This window comes from Oculina patagonica, chromosome 8 (genome assembly GCF_052425735.1).
Source record: "Oculina patagonica isolate OP01 chromosome 8, crgOcupat, whole genome shotgun sequence".
NCBI classification, from domain to species: domain Eukaryota; kingdom Metazoa; phylum Cnidaria; class Anthozoa; order Scleractinia; family Oculinidae; genus Oculina; species Oculina patagonica.
The window spans coordinates 3,531,875-3,552,271 of record NC_135765.1 but is presented as its reverse complement, the minus strand read 5'-3'; the positions used below and the strand labels follow the sequence as shown (position 1 = coordinate 3,552,271).

The 20,397-nt window shown below is 39.1% G+C and overlaps 4 protein-coding genes across 9 annotated transcripts in view; 1 reads left to right on the top strand and 3 right to left on the bottom strand.

The window, feature by feature from the left end:
• Nucleotides 1–20,397, top strand: part of LOC144663417 (glycine receptor subunit alpha-2-like) — a 91,117-nt gene that overhangs the window by 23,270 nt on the left and 47,450 nt on the right. The window lies entirely within an intron of this gene.
• Nucleotides 1–20,397, bottom strand: part of LOC144663407 (H/ACA ribonucleoprotein complex subunit DKC1-like) — a 75,868-nt gene that overhangs the window by 31,455 nt on the left and 24,016 nt on the right. The gene's annotated exons all lie outside the window — the stretch shown is intronic.
• LOC144663389 (uncharacterized) lies at nt 332–20,280 on the bottom strand. Of its 2 annotated transcripts, none has more exons than XM_078524313.1 (16): nt 19,978–20,280; nt 19,660–19,699; nt 19,304–19,375; nt 19,047–19,155; nt 18,440–18,503; nt 17,790–17,883; nt 17,421–17,477; nt 16,151–16,193; nt 15,444–15,520; nt 14,803–15,021; nt 14,027–14,214; nt 12,242–13,032; nt 11,163–11,423; nt 9,301–9,494; nt 8,883–9,094; nt 332–715 (listed from the first exon to the last, which is right to left on the bottom strand). In XM_078524313.1, the coding sequence occupies exons 1-16, from the start codon at nt 20,106–20,108 to the stop codon at nt 364–366; spliced, it is 2,904 nt and encodes a 967-aa protein (XP_078380439.1). In that variant the 5' UTR covers nt 20,109–20,280; the 3' UTR covers nt 332–363. The 2 variants fall into 2 exon arrangements, with proteins under 2 accessions (XP_078380439.1, XP_078380438.1); XM_078524312.1 differs by lacking the exon at nt 332–715 and adding an exon at nt 7,593–8,302.
• LOC144662965 (uncharacterized) overlaps nt 20,181–20,397 on the bottom strand; it is a 2,348-nt gene continuing 2,131 nt past the window's right edge. The window contains exon 3 of the mRNA XM_078523892.1: nt 20,181–20,293. Coding sequence (XP_078380018.1) covers nt 20,181–20,293 — 113 coding nt within the window. The remainder of the gene's footprint in view (nt 20,294–20,397) is intronic.

Genomic DNA, 20,397 nt, shown 5'->3' with positions numbered 1-20,397 from the left:
AGCTTTATCCCTACTCTGCCGTGTCCTATGGTCACCTTCCTTATAAGGAAACTCAAAAACTTGACACTTGACAGCAACGAGGCCGGCTTTTCAAGAGGGCATCAATTGAAACAGAGGTCTCGTTTCATTTAGTAGCGTAGCAACGAATGACCCGACGACAGAAGCAGGATAGAAGCGTTAACCGGATTAAGTCTGGAATGTAGCCACGAAAGTTCGATACGCTACAGTTTCTTCCTGCCTGCTCCTTCTCCCCTCTATGCTTCCCATCTCAACCTCCATCATCTTCCCATCTTGATTCACCTCCGAGCCACTTCTTCTTCCCTCCGTCCTTTCTTTGGCTTTTCCAATCACACTAACATCTCCCTACTTCCCTTGCCTCCTCCTTCTCCCCTCTTTGCTTCCCATCTCTACCTCCATCATTTTCCCATCTTGATTCGCCTCTGTCCCACTTCGTCTTCCCTCCGTCCCTTCTTTCGTGTCTCCTACCACCCTACCATCTCCCTCCTTCCGTTGCCTGCTCCTTCTTCCCTCCTTCATCACTATGCCTTCAACCCTTGCTGCTTCCTCCCTCCTCCTGTCTTCCTCCTCCTGCTTCTGTTCCTCGTGAAGCTGTTTCCTCCACTGGTCCTCTATCACCAGCATCAAGTCATGGTTCATCCTGCTGCGATAGTCGGGCTGAGGTTCACGGGCAGCCGTCGCTAGTAGAATCTCTTGTCTGAGAGAGAAATTGATAGGAAACGATTTAAGGTGATTCCACTGAAATAGAAGGAGTATTAACAATTTTCTGAAACTTGGTCCAGGTTACAATTATGTTATAAGCATTCAAAAAAGGAAATAAAAAATGGGGGTCACCGCGCTAGTTTTTGTGTAAAATGGATGGACATTATAGCAAATATACGACCCGCGAGATATATATTAGGAACCCTAGTAATCCAAATGGGGATCGCTATAATTTCCAGAAAAAAACATTTTGCATTAATGAATTAGTCTAGTTCAACAAAATAGACTTTGATCTTATATTAAAAACTATTCTTATTGTACAGGAATTAAGATAAGGAAAGAAATTTAAGATTTTGCTTCGTGCGCCATTAACGGCACTACCTAAAAACGTGTTTTTTACGGCATTAAAATTAAAATATCTCAATGTAGAATTTTAAACTTTTTTTAAAATCGCGATATATTGTAGACAACCGTATGACATTTAGATTAATGCATTAAAAAATGGGGGTCACCGTGCTCGTTTAAGAGAAAATGAACATTTATTTCCTTACCGAGCTTAGCCTGAAGGGAATCTCGTAGTGTTGTGTGTGCGCGCGCGCTCGTGCGCGCGCTAAATGACGCGAAAACTTATGCGCAGAAAGGATGCGCAATGCAATACCGTGGAATCACCTTAAGGGAATTAGGACGCGTCAGTGAAATGGAGATTTGTTGATGCTAATCTCAGCCTGAAGTGGCGTGGCCGAGCGTGGCCCTCCTAGACTTAAACTTGTCTTAAAATATTACCTAAGGCTGCGATTTTCAGCAAAGAAATAGCTCAGCAACAAGGCTGCTGAAAGACAGAAAAGGCTTAGGGTACTTGAGTTTTTTTTTTTTTTTTTTCAGTTGGAAAAGAAAAATCGGAAACTACTTCCCCTTACTTGTTTCTTTATTGCGAAACCTCATTTAACTCACCTGTGCTAGTTTCCAGGCCTCTAACACCCGTACATCTCTCTCTTGTGAATGATGCCTCATTAGTTGATTCCAGGCCACTCCGCGTATTCCGTCTTTTGTGCTATCACCGGTGGACTGACGACAAATTCGTACCAGGCCCTGCACGGCTGCGAATCTGACTCGCCAACTCCAATCTTTACGAGCATACATTTGATCTGTATATAAAGATGACAGAAACAGGGTTGCCACTCCATGAAAAAAATTATTCCATTGCTTTTAACTACCCAGAAAACAATTTTCACTGACCATAATAAGTGGATCTGGAATGGTCTTGTACCTATCCAGACCCTCTTACAACGGTCTTATTAGTATTTTTCCATTTTTGCGTTTGTTAAATTGGGAAAATTTTAATGTTAGGTGGCTCAAACTGACTTAAAGTTTCACTGACCACAATATAAGAAGGCATGGAATGGAGTTAGAGCTTTAAGCTGCAAACCCAATCCACACCCCCTTACATTTGTCTCTTTAATATCCTCCCAACTTTTTAATGTTAAGGTTGCTCTTAATGTTAAGGTTTTCCGTCTTTGGCAGACCACGATAAGAGGGTCTAGAATGGGGTTGCAGCTTTAAGGTAGATTGCCCTGAAATAGAACTGAACACAATTTTTTAACCAAACTTCTTCAACTGGTTTATTACTTTAAGGGAACTTAAATTTTGAAATAAAAAAGGGGGTCACCAGATTCGTTTAGGAGCAGGAAGACCTTGTATATTCCATATAATTCCTTTAAAATTCCTCTGCGAGTACTAGCAAAGTACACGTTTTTAGCGATAATTTATTTTTCAAACACAAGAATTGATCTGTTTTCATTCTACAGAAAGAATTTGATCGCTACACCCAAAATATGAGAAAAAATTGATAGGTCACCAGACTCGTTTACGAGAAAGCGACAATTTACTTCTCTCGCGGACTAAGCCACTTAGAAAAAAGCCGCCATTTTGTTTATGTGCGCGCGCTCGCGCGCGCTTATTACGCGTAACATTCTGCGCAGTAAGCATGCGCAATGCAATACAGGGCAATGACCTTAAGCTGTAAACCCCATCCACACACTCTTATCGTGATATGTTTCGTCGTACTTTCTATTTTTAGCAACAGTGATGGTCCGCAATGTTTAACACATTTCGTATTTGGCATTCTATTTTTCACTGACCATGATAAGAGAGTCTGGAATGGACAGAGCTTTAAGCTGTAAATCCCAATCTTAACTCCCTCACAGAGGTCTTTAAAGGGACTGTGTCACGGATTTGAGCTAAATTTAGGCATGGCAAATGACCATCAAATTCGTTGAAATATAAAAATAACCTTTTAAAACAGTGAAGGAACATTTTAATAACACACCAAATACAAAAGAAGGTATGGATGGCCAGAAGCGACGAAGATTGAAACGGATTGCAATATGGGTTTTTGAAATATTGTTGGGCTGAACAGTTTTCAAAGCTAATCTTGTTTGCTTGTAACTTTAAATTATAACGCCCGGGAAACACATTTGGTTGCAATTAAGCTATGGTTTTGTCATTTAGATCCATAGAAGTAATTTCTTTGCAAGCATTAAGCTTCATAGCGAGTATTTGGCAAAAGTTAATAAAATAAATTTAACTCAGCCGTGACACAGTCCCATTAAAAGGGACTACAGTTGTATGTTACGCAATTTTAGGTAATTTCGGTACTTGCCAACTGGTTATAGAATAATAAAGTATTATTTCGTTTGTCTCACGACGTAGTCACGTGTGATGGAGATTGCAACGTTTCGACTGCATACTGCTAGTCTTCATCAGGCGATAAGGTCGACTGGTTGTGCGTTAGCTTATAAAGCACACGGCTGCGCTGTGATTGGTTGGTTTTCAACAGCTCTGATTGGTGCATTTCGATCCTCAGTGTTCTGCCTGCTGGTGTACTGTTGCTCCCTCGGCGGTCCGCAGTCGTACAATTCTCCTGTTGTTGTGTTTTTTAATCGTGGGCATCCATGCTTCAGGAATTTCAATTCCACTGTCCCTGTTGATATTATTAGGGTGAAGTCTTATGTGAATCGCCTCTTTGACCCGGCTGTACAGTGCGAGTCACGATCAATAAACTTTACCTCATTCCAAAGCGGGTAGTGTCCGGTGTTGTTGGTATGCTCTGCAACGGCGGAAGTCTGGGTGCGTACGAGTCGGATGTCCCGGTCATGTTCTTTGATCCTATCTTGCATAGGTCTTCCAGTCTCGCCGATGTAAACTTTGCCACATTCACAGGGAATCCTGTAAACAACGCCACCTTGCTTAGTCGAATCAACAGCGTCTTTCGGCCGTACTAGTTGTGATCGTAGTGTAGTTTCCGACTTGAAAACAGCGCGTACGCCTTGTTGTTGTAGGCAGCGGCGAAGTTGCTCGGAAAGACCTTAACTAAAATATCACAATAACGGCTTAAAACTGTAGAAGAACTCAAAAGAAACACGATAAGGCCGAAAAGGGGCATGGATGGACAAAATTCGAGAGGACTAAAACGGATTGCGTTCGTTTTCTTCTAGATTTATTTGTTTTCAACCGTTTGGAGCGAGAAAAAGTTACATTTACATCGTCTAGAACTTTCAACCTCTTCAGGGTTCTCTTCAGGACATGATAATGAATATTATATAAGTCACTACGTTCGGGTAAACTTAAAAAACGTCGGCCGACATTTTTCAAGTTTATCTCAATTTGTATGAAAGTATCATTTACAATGCTCGAAAATCATACTTGTTTGTTATGTGGCTGTAATTTTGACAATAAATGACTTTTGCTCTGCCAAATTGAAGTTTGCAGCTCCTAATTAACAAAATAAATAGAATTACCTAGAATACCGTGACCTAGCCCCTTCAAGAGATTTTTTTCCCATTTTTTGCTTTTGTTAATTGGCCAACATTTTGAACATTTCCGTCTTTGGCATTCTAGTCTTACTGACCACGATAACAAGGTTTGGAAGCGACGTGCAGCTTTAAACTGTAAGCCCCATCCACACCCTCTTATCATGGTCTCTTTAGTGTTTCTGCAATTATAGTGCTTGTTAAATTGACCAACGCTTTTATGTTAATGGCTTACACATTCCCGTATTTGGCATGATTGTTCACTGACCACGATTAGAGTAGTATAGTAGTTGGGGGTACGAGATCATTTTTTAAAAATAGGATCTCGAACAACCCCAACTACTATACTACTGCCCAGTACTGGATCCAAAATGGAATTCTGAAAATGGAATCAATACCTAGGATCAAAACTGAAAACCAAATCTGAAAACAAAATCTGAAAAACCAAAACTGAAAATCAAGCTGAGCTCTTATACTGAAAACCAAAACTGAAAATCAAGCTGAGCTCTTATACTGAAAACCAAAACTGAAAATCAAGCTGAGCTCTTATACTGAAAACCAAAACTGAAAATCAAGCTGAGCTCTTATACTGAAAAACCAAAACTGAAAATCAAGCTGAGCTCTTATACTGAAAAACCAAAACTGAAAATCAAGCTGAGCTCTTATACTGAAAACCAAATCTGAAAATCAAGCTGAGCTCTTATACTGAAAACCAAAACTGAAAATCAAGCTGAGCTCTTATACTGAAAACCAAATCTGAAAATCAAGCTGAGCTCTTATACTGAAAACCAAATCTGAAAATCAAGCTGAGCTCTTATACTGAAAACCAAAACTGAAAATCAAGCTGAGCTCTTATACTGAAAACCAAATCTGAAAATCAAGCTGAGCTCTTATACTGAAAACCAAATCTGAAAATCAAGCTGAGCTCTTATACTGAAAACCAAATCTGAAAATCAAGCTGAGCTCTTATACTGAAAACCAAATCTGAAAATCAAAAAAACTTCTTATACGAAAAATTCAAAATATGGAAATACATACCTAGATCCATGCCTTAGATTATAAATGGAAAAAATCTATCAATCCTTGGTTATAATCTTGGAATCAAATATGGAAATCTTATACTGGAATTTAAAAAGAAAATACAATACCTAGGATCAAAACCTAGGATCCAAAATGGAAAATCAAATTTATAAATCAAAATGGAAATATGTTTTAGGTTAGATTTTATAATGCCCGTATGCATAGCTTGTTATACCATCTCAGAGTATATATCTTTTATCATCAAAAGAGCTAAGTGATACTTTATTTATTTCATAGCTACCGAGAATATGGTTTTTACTTCTTATAATTCTCATTGTATGATGTAACTGATTCCCATTAAAGAGCGTTTCTTTTTTGTAATATTATATATCAACTCGAGTAATAACTCGATTAACTGAGGTTTTGTCATCTTTTCGAGATTAAATTTAATAGATTCGATATTCATTTTATTTATATAATAAAATTATATAAATATATTTTTATTCAGTCGACGGTTTTAGCCATAAGTCATTTATTATTAATATTCTACAAGGTTCTATTATGGCGACAAAAACATAGCAACTCAAATATTTACTTTTTTGATAACATAACATTACGTTTCAAGGTCATCATACAGTGGTATGATTTCTATCAACCAATCAGCCATAAGTCATGCATGATTGATTTTCTTCTAAAAAGTTCTATTATGGTAACAATACCTAGCAACGCAATAATCGTTTGATTTCTATTTTGGTTACAACACAATGATATTTACATTTAGGGGTGTTTTTCGATCGAATCATTCATATTTTCGGCTAACGCGTCAGCAGGTATTTTTAATCAACCAGTCTTTAAAAAGGGAGTTTTTCGATGAATTACGCGTAAGCATTTTTTTAAATCAACTGATCTTTGAAGATGTCGGCTTCACAACAAATGCTGAAAGATGTTCGTCAATCCTTTGAACAGATTTTTCAGAAATATCCACAAATCAAAGGAAATCTAAACAAATGTTATAAAGAAATTGAAGATATAATAACGCATACCCAAGCCACAAAAGAGGCAAAAAAGATTGAGAAAAAGGAGAAGATTAAGACACTGTTGAAGAAATTTAATAACAAGACGTTTTTGGATGAATCATATGAAGGATTGGTTCATGAAGTTGCGGCAAATGAAGATGAACTTATTGAAGTCATTAACAAACTGTCGAAAGCCATAACCGATTGTAAGAAGAAGATGCTATCATTTGCTTCAAAACAAGGATTACTACTGAAGAAAGCTAAACAAACATTAGAACCACATATGTTTAAGCATGTTCGGAAATCGTGTGGCTTTTGTACAAGTCATACTAATTTTTTAATTGCATTGCATAACCTTTTTGAAACATATCCGAAATTATGTTATTGTGCTGTACCTATTCGAATTTTTAACGCAAACATGAAAATTATTCGTGAAATTTGTCAGGAAGAACATGATTTCTGGTCTACTGTGTAAACAGCGTCATTACTTTTGAATAAATGCATCCCTGCTGTAGTGGTATAAAAATATAATCTCAAACAATAGTAAATAATGTGTTGTAATTCTCAAATTCACGATGAATTAAAGAATATGGAAGAGTCTACATGTCCTTATTGTGATCAACTATTAGTGGAAGGTGATAATACTGTCGATCCATGCTGCGGTAAAGAAGATGTTAAAAACAAAGATGGTACATATGTCTGTTCAAATTGCGGATCATTGGTTCAAGGTTATGAAATCGTTGGTGAGTACCTAAATGTTTATGATAATATTCATAAGATACGGCGACGGTCATTATACTACCGTAAATACCATATCGAATAGAAATAGCATATGCTATTGTACTGGGATTGAATTGACTTATTGCCAACGGAAGGTGATATATGATGTTTTTGCCAAGATCGCTGATATCATTCCGTATGTTAATAAAGGCAGAAAACGACTGATCAGCAGTGTATACATTATTAAACAGATACTCATTTTGATGGGTGTTGATTTTGGCAATATAAGGGTATCTAAATCAAGAAAGACCATACAAAAATAATTTATTCTGTAAATTTTCAATACATCGATATTTACAAAAACGCAACACAAAGTGTATTATTAACAGTTTTTATATTGTGTTTCCTTTTAAGTTCTGTGTATTCACTTATCTTTCAATTCTTTCTCCATTATCTATATATTCAATAAACCGTTTTTCTCTTTTATCTTTCCCTTTCTGCTAGACCATTATCCATCCTTTTGTTTTCACATTCGATAAAAGTTCATTCAGTTTTCTCCTACTCTCTCCCCCTGCACCCCTCCTTGACTCTGTTCCTCACTTATCCATCATCAACCCCTGCCCACTGCTCCTTCCTTTCTCTACCGTCCTTCTTGTTCCCTCTACAGTTTCTTCCTGTCTGCTCCTTCTCCCCTTCATGCTTCCCATCTCTACCTCCATCATTTTCCCATCTTGAAGCGCCTCTGTCCCACTTCGTCTTCCCTCCGTCCCTTCTTTCGTGTCTCCTACCACCGTTCCATCTCCCTCCTTCCGTTGCCTGCTCCTTCTTCCCTCCTTCATCACTATGCCTTCAACCCTTGCTGCTTCCTCCCTCCTCCTGTCTTCCTCCTCCTGCTTCTGTTCCTCGTGAAGCTGTTTCCTCCACTGGTCCTCTATCACCAGCATCAAGTCATGGTTCATCCTGCTGCGATAATCGGCCTGAGGTTCACGGGCAGCCGTGGCCAGGAGAATCTCTTGTCTGAGAGAGAAATTGATATGAAGTTATTTAAAGGAAATAGAACACGGTAGTGAAAAGGAGATTTGTTGTTGGTAATTTCAGTTCCAACAGTTGTCTCCTTTGCAGCCGTTTTCTTGGGATGTCACACTACTCTAACACTGACACTTGGGATGTCACACTACTCTAACACTGACACTACTCAAACAATAGTCTCTAACAATAGTCCTTTGCAGCCGTTGTCCGCGTATAGTTTAGGTCCTCAAGAATATAATACAACATTAGGGGTGAATACCAAAAACGAAGACGTTTTTTCGATATTTACAAATTGTCTCAACAAGTAATGAACAAAAGGAGTTTATGTGACTAGTTCGTCGCAACAACAAATTAAATCAACTGAAAGGTTACTGCCAAGCCAAGAAATGTGACAGGCAGTACAGAAATTAAGCTATCTACTTGCACAACGTTAATAGGCTAAATTCTCTTGACAGTATAAGTCAAACTATTGTAGTGTACAAAATAAGACAATAAAATGCTCATTATAGAAAAATCCTTTATACTTCCTACCCTCTTTTGAAACAAAAATTGACTTCTCTTTAAATACCTTAACGAAGGACGCTTGGGTCCCTTCTTGACTGCTGGCGCGGGTTTGTTCAGCGGAGTTGAACGTGCTCGGGGCCTGGAACGACTACTGGGTGGTACGACTGGCGGGAGTGGAGGAAGTAATACCGCTGACAAGTTGCTCGCGGCCCAGGAAGGAAACAACGAATCAAAGGCATCGAGCGATGGAAGCTTGTTATCCAGAACTGATTCAATCTGAAAAAAAGAAAAAGAAAATAATGAGCACGATAAACACAGCATTCAAATGCGTATTTCATTAATGAACTGAATAAATATTGTTTCGAGGAAATCTAGAGCGACAAGAGTTACTTTCTTCAGTTGGAAAAGAAAAATCGGAAACTACTTCGCCAAAACCTGTTCCTCTTCCTTGATTCCTTGTTGCGAAACCTCATTTAACTCACCTGTGCTAGTTTCCAGGCCTCTAAGACCCGTACATCTCTCTCTTGTGAATGATGCCTCATTAGTTGATTCCAGGCCACTCCGCGTATTCCATCTTTGGTGCTATCACCAGTGGACTGACGACAAATTCGTACAAGGCCCTGCACGGCTGCGAATCTGACTCGCCAACTCCAATCTTTACGAGCGAGCATTTGATCTGTCAATAAAGATGACAGTTAGAAACATAGTGGCCACTCCATGAAAAAAAAATCTATTGCTTTTAACTACCCAGAAAAAAATTTTTCACTGACCATAATAAGTGGATCTGGAATGGCCTTGTACCTATCCAGACCCTCTTACAACGGTCTTTTTAGTATTTTTCCATTTTTGCGTTTGTTAAATTGGGCAAAATTTTAATGTTAGGAGGCTCAAACTGACTTAAAGTTTCACTGACCACAATATCCACAATATAAGAAGGCATGGAATGGAGTTAGAGCTTTAAGCTGCAAACCGAATCCACACCCCTTTTCTTGACAATCGTCTCTTTAATATTTTTCTAACATTTTAATGTAAAGGTGACTCGTCATAGTTTAAACATTTCCGTCTTTGGCAGACCACGATAAGAGGGTCTGGAATGGGGTTGCAGCTTTAAACTGTAAACCCCATTTACACACTCTTATCGTGATATGTTCCGTCGTACTTTCAATTTTTAGCAACAGTGATGGTCCGCAATGGTTAAAACATTTCCTATTTGGCATTCTATTTTTCACTGACCACGATAAGAGAGTCTGGAATGGACTGAGCTTTAAGCTGTAAATCCCAATCCATACTCTCATACAATGATCTCTTATGTGATTTTCCATTTTTACTTGACTTTTGTAAATTAGCCAACATTTTGAACAGTTCCGTCTTTGGCATTCTAGTGTTACTGACCACGATAACAAGGTCTGGAAGCGACGTGCAGCTTTAAACTGTAAGCCCCATCCACACCCTCTTATCATGGTCTCTTTAGTGTTTTTTGCAATTGTAGTGTTTGTTTGATTGACCAACGTTTTTTGTTGATTGTTTACACATTCCTGCCTTTGGCATTCTATTTTTCACTGACCACGATAAGAGAGTCTGGAATGGACTAAGCTTTAAGCTGTAATTACTAAACCCAATCCACAACTCTCTTACAATGATCTTTTTAGTTTTTCCCATCTTTGCATTTGTTAATTGACCAACATGGCAACATGTTAACGTTAAGGTGGCTTGTATAATGGTTTAACATTTCCGACTTACAGCTTCTAAGTGTAAACCCAGCCAGACCATCTTAGCCTGGTCTGTTAGTATTATTTTAGCGGTTTTTTTTTCACAGACTATGATATTTGGTTTGATGGTTTGAACACTTTCGTCGTTGACATTTTACTTTTCACTGAGCACGATAAGAGGATCTGGAATGAAGTTGCAGCTTTAAGCTATAAACCCATCCAGAACCTCTTATCATGGTCTCTTTAGTGCTTTTGCCATTTGGCGTTTGTTAAATTGGCCAACCTTTAATGTTAGGTGGCTTGTAATGACTTAAACTTTTCGTCTTTTTTTTTCCTACCGCAGCGACACCAATAATGAAAAAAATTCATTGACCACGGTAAGAGCGTTTGGAACGGAATTACAGCTTTAAACTGTAAACCCTATCCAAACTCTCTTATCATGGTCTGTTTGATAAATTGGCCAACATTTTAGTCAGTGCTGTTTGTTGACTTTTGTTTCTATTATTTCATATATCATTAGCCTACGTAGCAGGCGCCGTAGTTTCGAGTGAGGGGAAAACACAGACGCCTGCTACGCAGGCTATATCATCTGTGCCCAATACACGAAGGAGCTTTTGAAAGCGATGCACACATACCTTGTTCTAAGGGAAATCTTAATTTCAGGAGGTCAAGAAGTCCCAGGCCTTCCCGGGACATAGCGTTTCTTTTGCCATATACGGTAACCTTCTGGTTAGCCTCGCTTCCAAGCAGAGCAGTTTTCTGAATGATGGAGCTCTGTCCGTTCATGCAGACTGACGTCATACAGTCTGTGTAGAGGTAAGCTAGTTCCCAGCGCCACCCGTTCAACCCAGGCGCGCTGAACTGGGAAGTGCCTGTTTTTGTGCTGCTTTTGTCATCTGCAATGAATGAACAAAAAATGTTATATGTTACACCAGAAACTCCCGATTGATTGTTATTGGATCAAGTACGAACTGAGAGACACCGTGGGCAAACTCGCTGTTCCTTTGCCCCGCACAAACTATCTAAAAAACAGTTTTAGTTACCAAGGTGCGGTGCTTTGGAACAGCTTACCATCTGATTTGCGGCAAGCACAAACTCTCAATGGTTTTCGAATTGGTTGCCGACATCATTTTTCTTAGTCACGAACTAGCTTTTTATTTTTTATTGCACACGGCATTCATGTAAAGTAGAGTATGTTAGTATAGATTAGTATTGTTTAGTTTTTAGTATTGTATTTATTACCACTAGTTTTATAATTATATAATTGTATTTCTGATTAATTTACCGTGTATAAATAAAGTAACTATCTATCTATTTTTTTTTTGAGAAGTTATCTTCGCCGCCAAGTAAAGGGAGATCTCTACCTTGCACTGTTGACTGACTAAGCTGGGAAAGGATTTGGTTTGACAAGAATGGAGGAACAAACAGAAAGATGCGAGGAAACGTCTAAAACATCTTAAATCTCATCTCAAATTAGTAAGAAAACAACCTGGAGGGGAATCGGAACAGGTTCGAGTTAGCGGGAGGTTCGAGTTATTGAGGGTTCGAGTTATTGAGGGTTCGAGTTATCGAAATTCAATAGTTACTTTAATATTTCCAGTTAAAGAATTAGAATCTAGGACCTCAATCGTAAATCAGTCTCTCGTTCTATATGAACCTGTGACGTTCTAGATCGCTGAACTGTAACATTCAAGCCGTCGGTAATAAGGCTTACCTTCGTCAGCTAATTGAAGTGTAACTGAGCTTCCCTGTGTGTACAGACTGTCTTTGGTAAACGACCTCTCCATGCGTGGCGCAGGGACCCCACCCTCAGTGTTCGAGACCTCTGGCTCTTGAACGTTAAATCGCACCGCTGTTCCACCGCGGGCGCGAGCAGATCCATTGGTTTCCTTCTTCGGAATGTCACTTTGTTTTGAACTTTTTATTTGAGTTTTTTCTGGCTTTTCTATTTCACCCTCTGACTCTGAAGAGCTTTCGCTTTTCTTTGCCTCTGTTCGTCGTGTTTTCTTGTACGTCTTTGACATATTGCTACCCGACCTGGCGTTCACGTGACCAGATCTTCCACGGCGGCCACTCTCCACACTGCTGACATCAGCAAAGCTGGCTTCAGAAGATGTGTCACTTAACGAATCGCGTGACGCAATACTCTCTTCTACATCCTCTGTAAGTCTGACTGGCTTATCGTCTAGGCCAAGGTCGGCAAAGTCACGCAATCCTCGAACTAAACTTGGAGTTTTCCCCAAGGATAAATAGCCCGAAGGTGATCGATGTTTTTCTTGATCGAAGTTCAAATCATCGTCCGGGAAGCCTTTGGCGTTGAGGGACTGGTGTCCAGTGATATTTGACAGGCAGTTGTTACAGAGATGAACGGGGCGCGCATGCGCGGATGATATCTCAGTTGGTCTAGTAAATATACCTGCGGCAAGAGCTTGGAACGTGCGCAGAACAGCAATCTCTTGTTTGGACACCTCGGTTAGTACCTGAAAGGCACAGCATACATCTAACCTGTAGCAAGAGAGGAGAAACGCCTTGGTAAGAGAGTAGATTATGTCGTAGGTTTAGTTTTCTTAAAATCCAAAACAAAACAACTGACTTTGATATACCGGTAACAATAATATAGCTGCAGAGAGAAGAGGCCTTCCAAGGGGTAAAAGCGACAAGCGACATGACCCGAATACTGGCGACACAGGATCATTTTAACAGCGACAAGCGACATCATTACAGCCCTGAAATGCGACAGTGACACTATGCGACAGCAACACAATAGGGTAAAAAACAACAGCGACATTTACAGCTGTGAGCTACATGCAACATGGGTTCTAAGTAACATGCGACACGGCTACCTCCCCCCCCCCCTGGAAGGCCTCGGAGAAGTTAATGAGCAGTCCCTATTTTTTTGCAGAGTCCATCGAGCTTAAAGCGAAATTTTTTTCTGATGAGTCTGTTGAGCTTGAGGCGAAAAAAATGAACGCGCAGGTTGGAGGGAGGCATGGCGAGAAAAAAAGTTTATTGCTTCAAGCTCGACAGACTCAAAAATAGGGAGTGCTCGTAGTCTACATGTAAGTACCACTTGTCTACTTTACAGCTTTTGTCCAGGGTCTGCTCTAGGACTAACATCAACATGGGAGGTGGGGTGGTCGAGTGGTTAGTGTGGAAGACCCAGGTAGAGCGATCAGGGTTCTAGCTCTGGCCACAGTCATTGCATTGTGTTCAGTCTTGGGCAAGACACTTTACTCTCATAGTGCTTCTCTCCACCTGGGGCTACAAATGGGTACCAACGATGTTAATGCTGGAGGTAACCCTGTGATGGACTAGCATCCCATCTAGTGGGGAGTAGAAATACTCCTAGTCGCTTAATGCTACAGAAACTACAACTTACTGAAAAACAAATTAAATCAGTTGACAGACAGATTGTTTGGCTACAAATTCAATAATAATAATCAGAATGCTGGTTTAATGTAAAAAATTAATTATCTTCATTGTGTTTTCATTTCCATACCATAACTCTGTAGTCAAGCCTGTTCCACACATGCTAAGTCCTTCCAAAGCCTGTCTCAACCCAGTTCCCCTATGCATAACACTCCTCCATACGTCCAGAGCATGCCAGAGAGTTGGTGACAAGTCATGAATGCTACTGGCGGCTGCTGGGCTGTGAGCAGGGCTGAGAGGGACTGCTTCATTAAAACCCTAGAACATACAGAGTACAAGAGTCAAATAGCCAGAATATATGTAATGATCGAGTTTAAGGGGCCGCCATAAGATAAGTAATGGGGGGGGGGGTAGTTTCGGCTTGGATGAATTAATTTTTTTATGCCCATTGCTTGTGCAGGAATTTTTTTGTGGGTGTAACCCACTGCTCGAATTTTTTTTAGGCAAACAGGTTTTTTTAGCTTTGACTCTGAAAAAATTGTTCTCATCAAATGTAAAATGACAGGTGTTTTCAGTGCTTAATAGGAACTTTCCTTCTGCACAAATGTTATTTCTTTGGCTTCCTCTTTGCACATTTTTTTCTTGGCATTTTCTCTTGCATGAATTTCTCTTCCTTTTCCTTACCCTCCCCATCACTTTTCTAATGGTCCCTCCCGTAACACCAATTAGCTTGATTAGAACCCATAAATAGGCCCTTTGAATGACCCAGTCATGCTGGGTTATAAGTTACACAGTGCGTCCCTTTGTTCTGAATGTCCCACTGTGTGTTTTGCGGCCCAGTATGGCTAATTTTGTACCATGCGATTGGTATGCACAAAGGGCCTATTTTACATCTTTTTCTCTTACCAGATCTCCACTTCCTTGTTCCTCTTCCTCCTCTTCCTCGAGCAACAGTGGTAACCCTACCCTCCCTCCCTCAGTAGCCTCCACAGCAGTTGCCTCTGCGACTGGTTTCTCCTGGCTTGCAGGCTCTGGCTCATGGGCTCTAGCTGGTTCTGGAAGAGGCTCTATGATTGAAGAATCTTCCTGGTAAGGTTCACCACATCCAGTGCAAATAAGCTGGCCCTGAAGCAAACAAAAACATGATTTACAAAACAAACAACTTTCTCTCGAAGATGAATTGTTCAACATGACATGAGCATGGGAAAAGAAAACTTCTGAGTCCCCGATGGGAATCCTTGGCCTCCCAGATACTGGTTAGGCACTCCAACCAACTGAGCTACGAGAGACTCGTTGTGAGCTGGACCATTTACTAGGTTGATATGTGACATGTGTCCTGCATACTGCTAGGATCAGGAATGTCGAAATTATCAAGTGTGAGGCAAATAATAAAGATTGTATATTTAAAGCTTGATGATATTACCATAAGTAATGAAGATGAATTGTTCAACATGACACGAGCGCTGGACAAAAAAAAACTGAGCTTACCATCTTTACATTTTTTCTTGTTTTACTTTTTTTTCATTATAGCTTAGCTGATTACTTACCACTTCTTTAATGTATCTTACAGCCAGTAAAACTCCTGGAAATGACTTGTATGCCTCTTCTTGTTCATCTCGAAGCCCTAAAATTCACAGGATAGACAGCAAAATCAATTAACTCCAAAATGTTAACACCTGTTTTCAGTATTTATATTTTTGTAGCTATGTTGTAGCTTAACATAAGTTTCAGGTCAAAATGATTTTAAACTAGTTTGATTTGTATTTTCTTTTGTTCTACATTTATTATCATAATCCTTAAATAAAGGAAAATACAAATCATACTAGTTTGAAATCATTTAGACCTGCAATTCATTTTAAACTACAACATATACATTAATTTGCATGCTAAGCTAAGGGGCACAGCTACAAAGCCCTTTGCATATGTGATTGCATACCTATGACTGACTTACATCATTGACTTGCAGTGTGCCCAAAGGGCTACAACCACATATAACTCTGTACTGATTGCAGGCCAGTGATGGTGCTAGCAGATGATTCTTCTTGGCAGGTCTAAATGTTTCTTTTTGAGATGGTATGCTCACATTTGTAAACTGTTATTGAAACCCACTTTTTAAGACCATATTAGATTCATGTACCAAAGGTGTACCTTCCACCTTAAGCAAAATCTTTTACTTTTGTCCATGGTGGCAGTAAAAACCTATAGTTTAACATACCGTATCACTTAAAGTTTCGGAGAATGTTACTTAAATTACCTGACAGGTATTGAAGCAGGGATCGTTTTTCATCTTGATAGCCCTAAATGCACATGTAATAAATTAGTAAAATTGCATTAAATATACTTTTAAAACAACAATTTTATTTATCATGGTATTTCAAAATTTATAATTTAAAGGGTGAGCACTTGTTATCACAGTACATGTAGGACATGAAGATCAGAAAAAGTCATGTAGTTTACGTTCAGACAATTTCAAAAGATGATTGCTTAAGACATCAGTGTAAAACCTGTTTCCTGCTGTGAAGTTTTAGTAGGAAGTTTCTTAAACTAAGGTTGTGTTTTCACTTGGCCGATTAACTAGCTGAACATTCTTTCTAGGTGTTTGCTTACAGACCGACATTAACTAGTTAAACATGACAACTGTTTTCACTGTGAAAATTTAAGCCGCTAACTTAAAAGATTCAAATTACAAAAGCGCGCAACAGTCAGAAAATACGGGAGACGAAGCGCTTTTAATGACTTCTCGTGCAATATTTACGAAAAGGAGAAGGACTCTCTTTTATAGGATGCAGTAAACGTCTCAAAGTATGCGATGATATGCTGTTGATCCAGCAGCAAAACAACATTGAACAATCCTCGCCCGAAAGCGCAAGACGCGGCGCCGTGAAATAGGAAAGGTCTTGACCGAAGAACTGGAAAATGTAACGGAGCTGGTGGAATTGTAAATCGAAAGAAACGGGAAAAATTTTTTAGCTCCTTTGCCGCTTAAAAAGTTTTGTTTTGCAAACTGAACCATGGGGAGAGCGTCTGGCAAATAATATTTGGCAGATCATTTGGCAGGCATCTGTCACTACAGACATTTGCTAGGACAAGTTAAACCATCTTGCGAGGTAGTATGTAGAAAATGCGAGAAAACCCTGTTTTTCCTTGTGAAAACAGTTTGCATTTTTAACTCGCTTAACACTAGACAAAGTGTTTTCACTGTATTTCCGGACTTTTCCAAGTTTATCTAGCTAAAATTGTCCCAGTGAAAACACAACCTAATTCAATTAATGTTTCAGAATAATACAAGAGGTGTCGAATGGTAAATGCGAGACTTTGTGAGATGGTGAGATCTTTTAAGCCTTGCAACAGAAATCGAGACTTTGAGAAGGCATCAATAAAGAAAAATTCAAGACGACATCCGAGACTCCTGAAATTTAGCTAAAATTTTGCAAGGCACGCATTTTTTGAAGGACCATTCACCACCCCTCATACACAAACTTTCACATGGAAATGCTCATAGAAGACTAAGAAAGTATGTGTACCTTTAGGTCTTGTGTCATGTTGTGGTAATACAATCTAGTAAATGCCAAGTGACCCATCTAAAACAGCAACAGTTAACAATTAGAATTAGTGATATCAGGGAGGAACCACCTAATTTTTTATGAGTGGGGAGGGGGTTGATTGGGCAATTTCTTCTGAGTAGGATTTTTTTCAGCATTGGTATTCGCAAAAAAAAATACCAAGTGAACACAATCCTCTGCAAGATATTTTTTTTGCACCATCCATTTTTAACGGTAGAGTTGGCTTTATGGCCTCAAGTGTCCTCCGGGGCATGAAGAGGTTAATTAAGTAAGTAAGAGTTGGCCTGATTTTTTTTTTCTTTTATTACTACTTTTCTTGTGCAAACATACCCTGACAAGTTTAAGTTCTGCTGTCCTAAGGCAGGTTTGGTTCATTCCACACTTTCTTAACCAGTGAAGGCAACTCTTTGCAAGATAAAACAAACTATAAAAGTAAAGAAAAAAATAACAGATGAGGTTATGCTGACTTGTGATTTACATTGTGGTTTACATTGAATTAATGTAACTTGACACACACTTGACATTGATACCCCAGGGGGGGGGGGTACTCCAGCTTGTTAATGACGGGGATGATCGAAGGATTTTTTGGGGTTTGAAATTTTCGATTACGGGATTTTTTTGGGTTGGAAAATTTGGCAAGTATTTTTTTGGGTGACTTAATTTAGATAGGAGATTTTTTGGGTATTAAAAAACGAACTAAAGTGCCTTGGCGTATTTATGGTATGATGAATAAACAAAACAAGTGTTCTTTGTGTTTAGGGGTAATTTGACAAGGGATTTTTTTTTTTTTTTTTTTTTTTTTGGGGGGGGGGGGTTATTTTTGGTCCAGGGAATTTTTTTGTGTAATTTTGGAAGGCTTAGAGATTTTTTTGGGTCCTGAGTTTTGCCTCCATTCGATCATCCCCGTCATTTACAAGCCGGAGTACCCCCCTGGGATTGATACATACATGCCACTGATAAAACAGTTATTGCATACGTACCTTGGAAGTTGATCTTCAGTGGGTGGGGCATGCCCAAGAGATGTGATAAGCAATTCTAGAGATTCTGTAATACAAAGAAATATATCAGATTTAAGGTAATTCCCTTGAAATAGAACTGCTCATAGATTTCCAACCAAACTTTGCCAGTTGGTTGTTTACCTAAAGGGAAAGTTAAATTTTGAAATAAAAAATGGGGGTCACCATATTGGTTTAGGAGCAGGAAGACCTTGTATTTACCATATAATTCCTTATATTTCCTTTGCGAGTACTGGCAAAGTACACATTTTCGGTGATAATATTAATGTATTATTCTACCACAGAAATTGATCTGTATTCATTCTATAGAAAGAATTTGATCACTACTTTCGAACTAAGAGAAACAAATGATAGGTCACCGAACTCGTTTACGAGAAAACGATGATTTCTCTTTCTCGCAAGCCAAGCCGTATAGAAAAAACCGCCATTTTGTTTATGTGCGCACGCTAATTACACGTAAAATTCTGCGCAGTAAGGATGCGCAATGCAATACTAGGGAAACACCTTAAGGTTCTGAATGTGTCCAACATGGAGGAACTTCAAAGTAAGCATATCTGTCAAGGTCTCTTACCTTCTTGCACTTGTCTGTTTGTACACTGAGCCAGTAATCCCAGCTCTGTCCAGGATCTAGCCAGGTCAACATGGTCACCTTTACCACCTGCCAGGATACCAGCTCTTCTCTACAAAGAAAAATATTTGTTAACAATTGGACAAAGACTGTTTACATGCCATTGTGTACCACACAGCTGGGAAGCCTAGCTCTTCTCTTATTGAAATCAAACAGGTGTCAACTTATAACCTTTAAAATCTAAACAAAATAGTATATACCTTGGCACGGGAGATCATTTTGAGGGCAAAGCCCTCAAGTTCCTTTCTATCTTCTTCATTGCTGTCATTGAACTGAAAACAACAACAAAAGTAATAAGGCATCTCAATCTGCGCAATCTAACTCTTTCAGACCTACTAGGTCTAGCCTGCACTACAGATGAAACTAAACCCTGATTTACTGCTCGGGGTAAGATTACATCTATGACGCAGGCTATCTACATGTTGGTCCAGCTCTAAAAAGCTCACTCTCATGTTTGCGTCAGCCCATTGTTTGTAAGCAGGCAAACATGTTTTCATGCAAAGATGACAGAAGGTGTGCATTTAGCAAGAGAACCAAGCTCAACTGATTTATTTACCTTTGCAATAAAATCCTCTGTAACTTCAAAGGGTACTCTTCTGAATAAAGAAAAAATGGGATAATAAGTGAAAGGAAGAGGAAGTTACATGTAGACACTAAAACCCTAAAATGCTACATAAATATCTACTGTTTATCTGAAAAACGTTAAAAATCATTTGAGAATATTTTTTTCCGGTCAATCCTGTTATATACCTAAAATCTTACTGGGAAAAATAAAGGGGAACGCGGAAATCTAAATACACAAACAACAACAAACCACGTACAAAAAATTGATAATAACAAGAGATCAACAAAAAATAAGGATTATTTTTCTCACCTTGTCCTAGAAAATGTACGTGGAGGTTCATCAGCAAGAGATTTCTTAGCAAGTCTATCCTCCAAAGCCAAGCGTTGAGTGTGAGATATGATCCCAAATTTGTGAACAACTGGCACGCGATCCACGGGCATTTTTCCACGTATAAGGCGATGTTTCTTCTATTTAATATCTCTTGTACGACTCCTTTCCCTTCAGTATCCAAACTAGCTTTTATGTAGCTCTATCGGTGTTTCTTTCTGCATGTTGTTGACATTTAAAAGGTAGAAAGTGATTTCCTCCGTTATTCTCAGGCCGCCATATTGCTTTTTGGCGTTGCCTAAGCAACAATGAGCAAAGTTTACAAAGAACTCTGGGAAGCTGCTGTACCGACATTCTCGTTCCCAAAGCCTCCTTATACGGCTCAATAAAAAAAATTCTGTT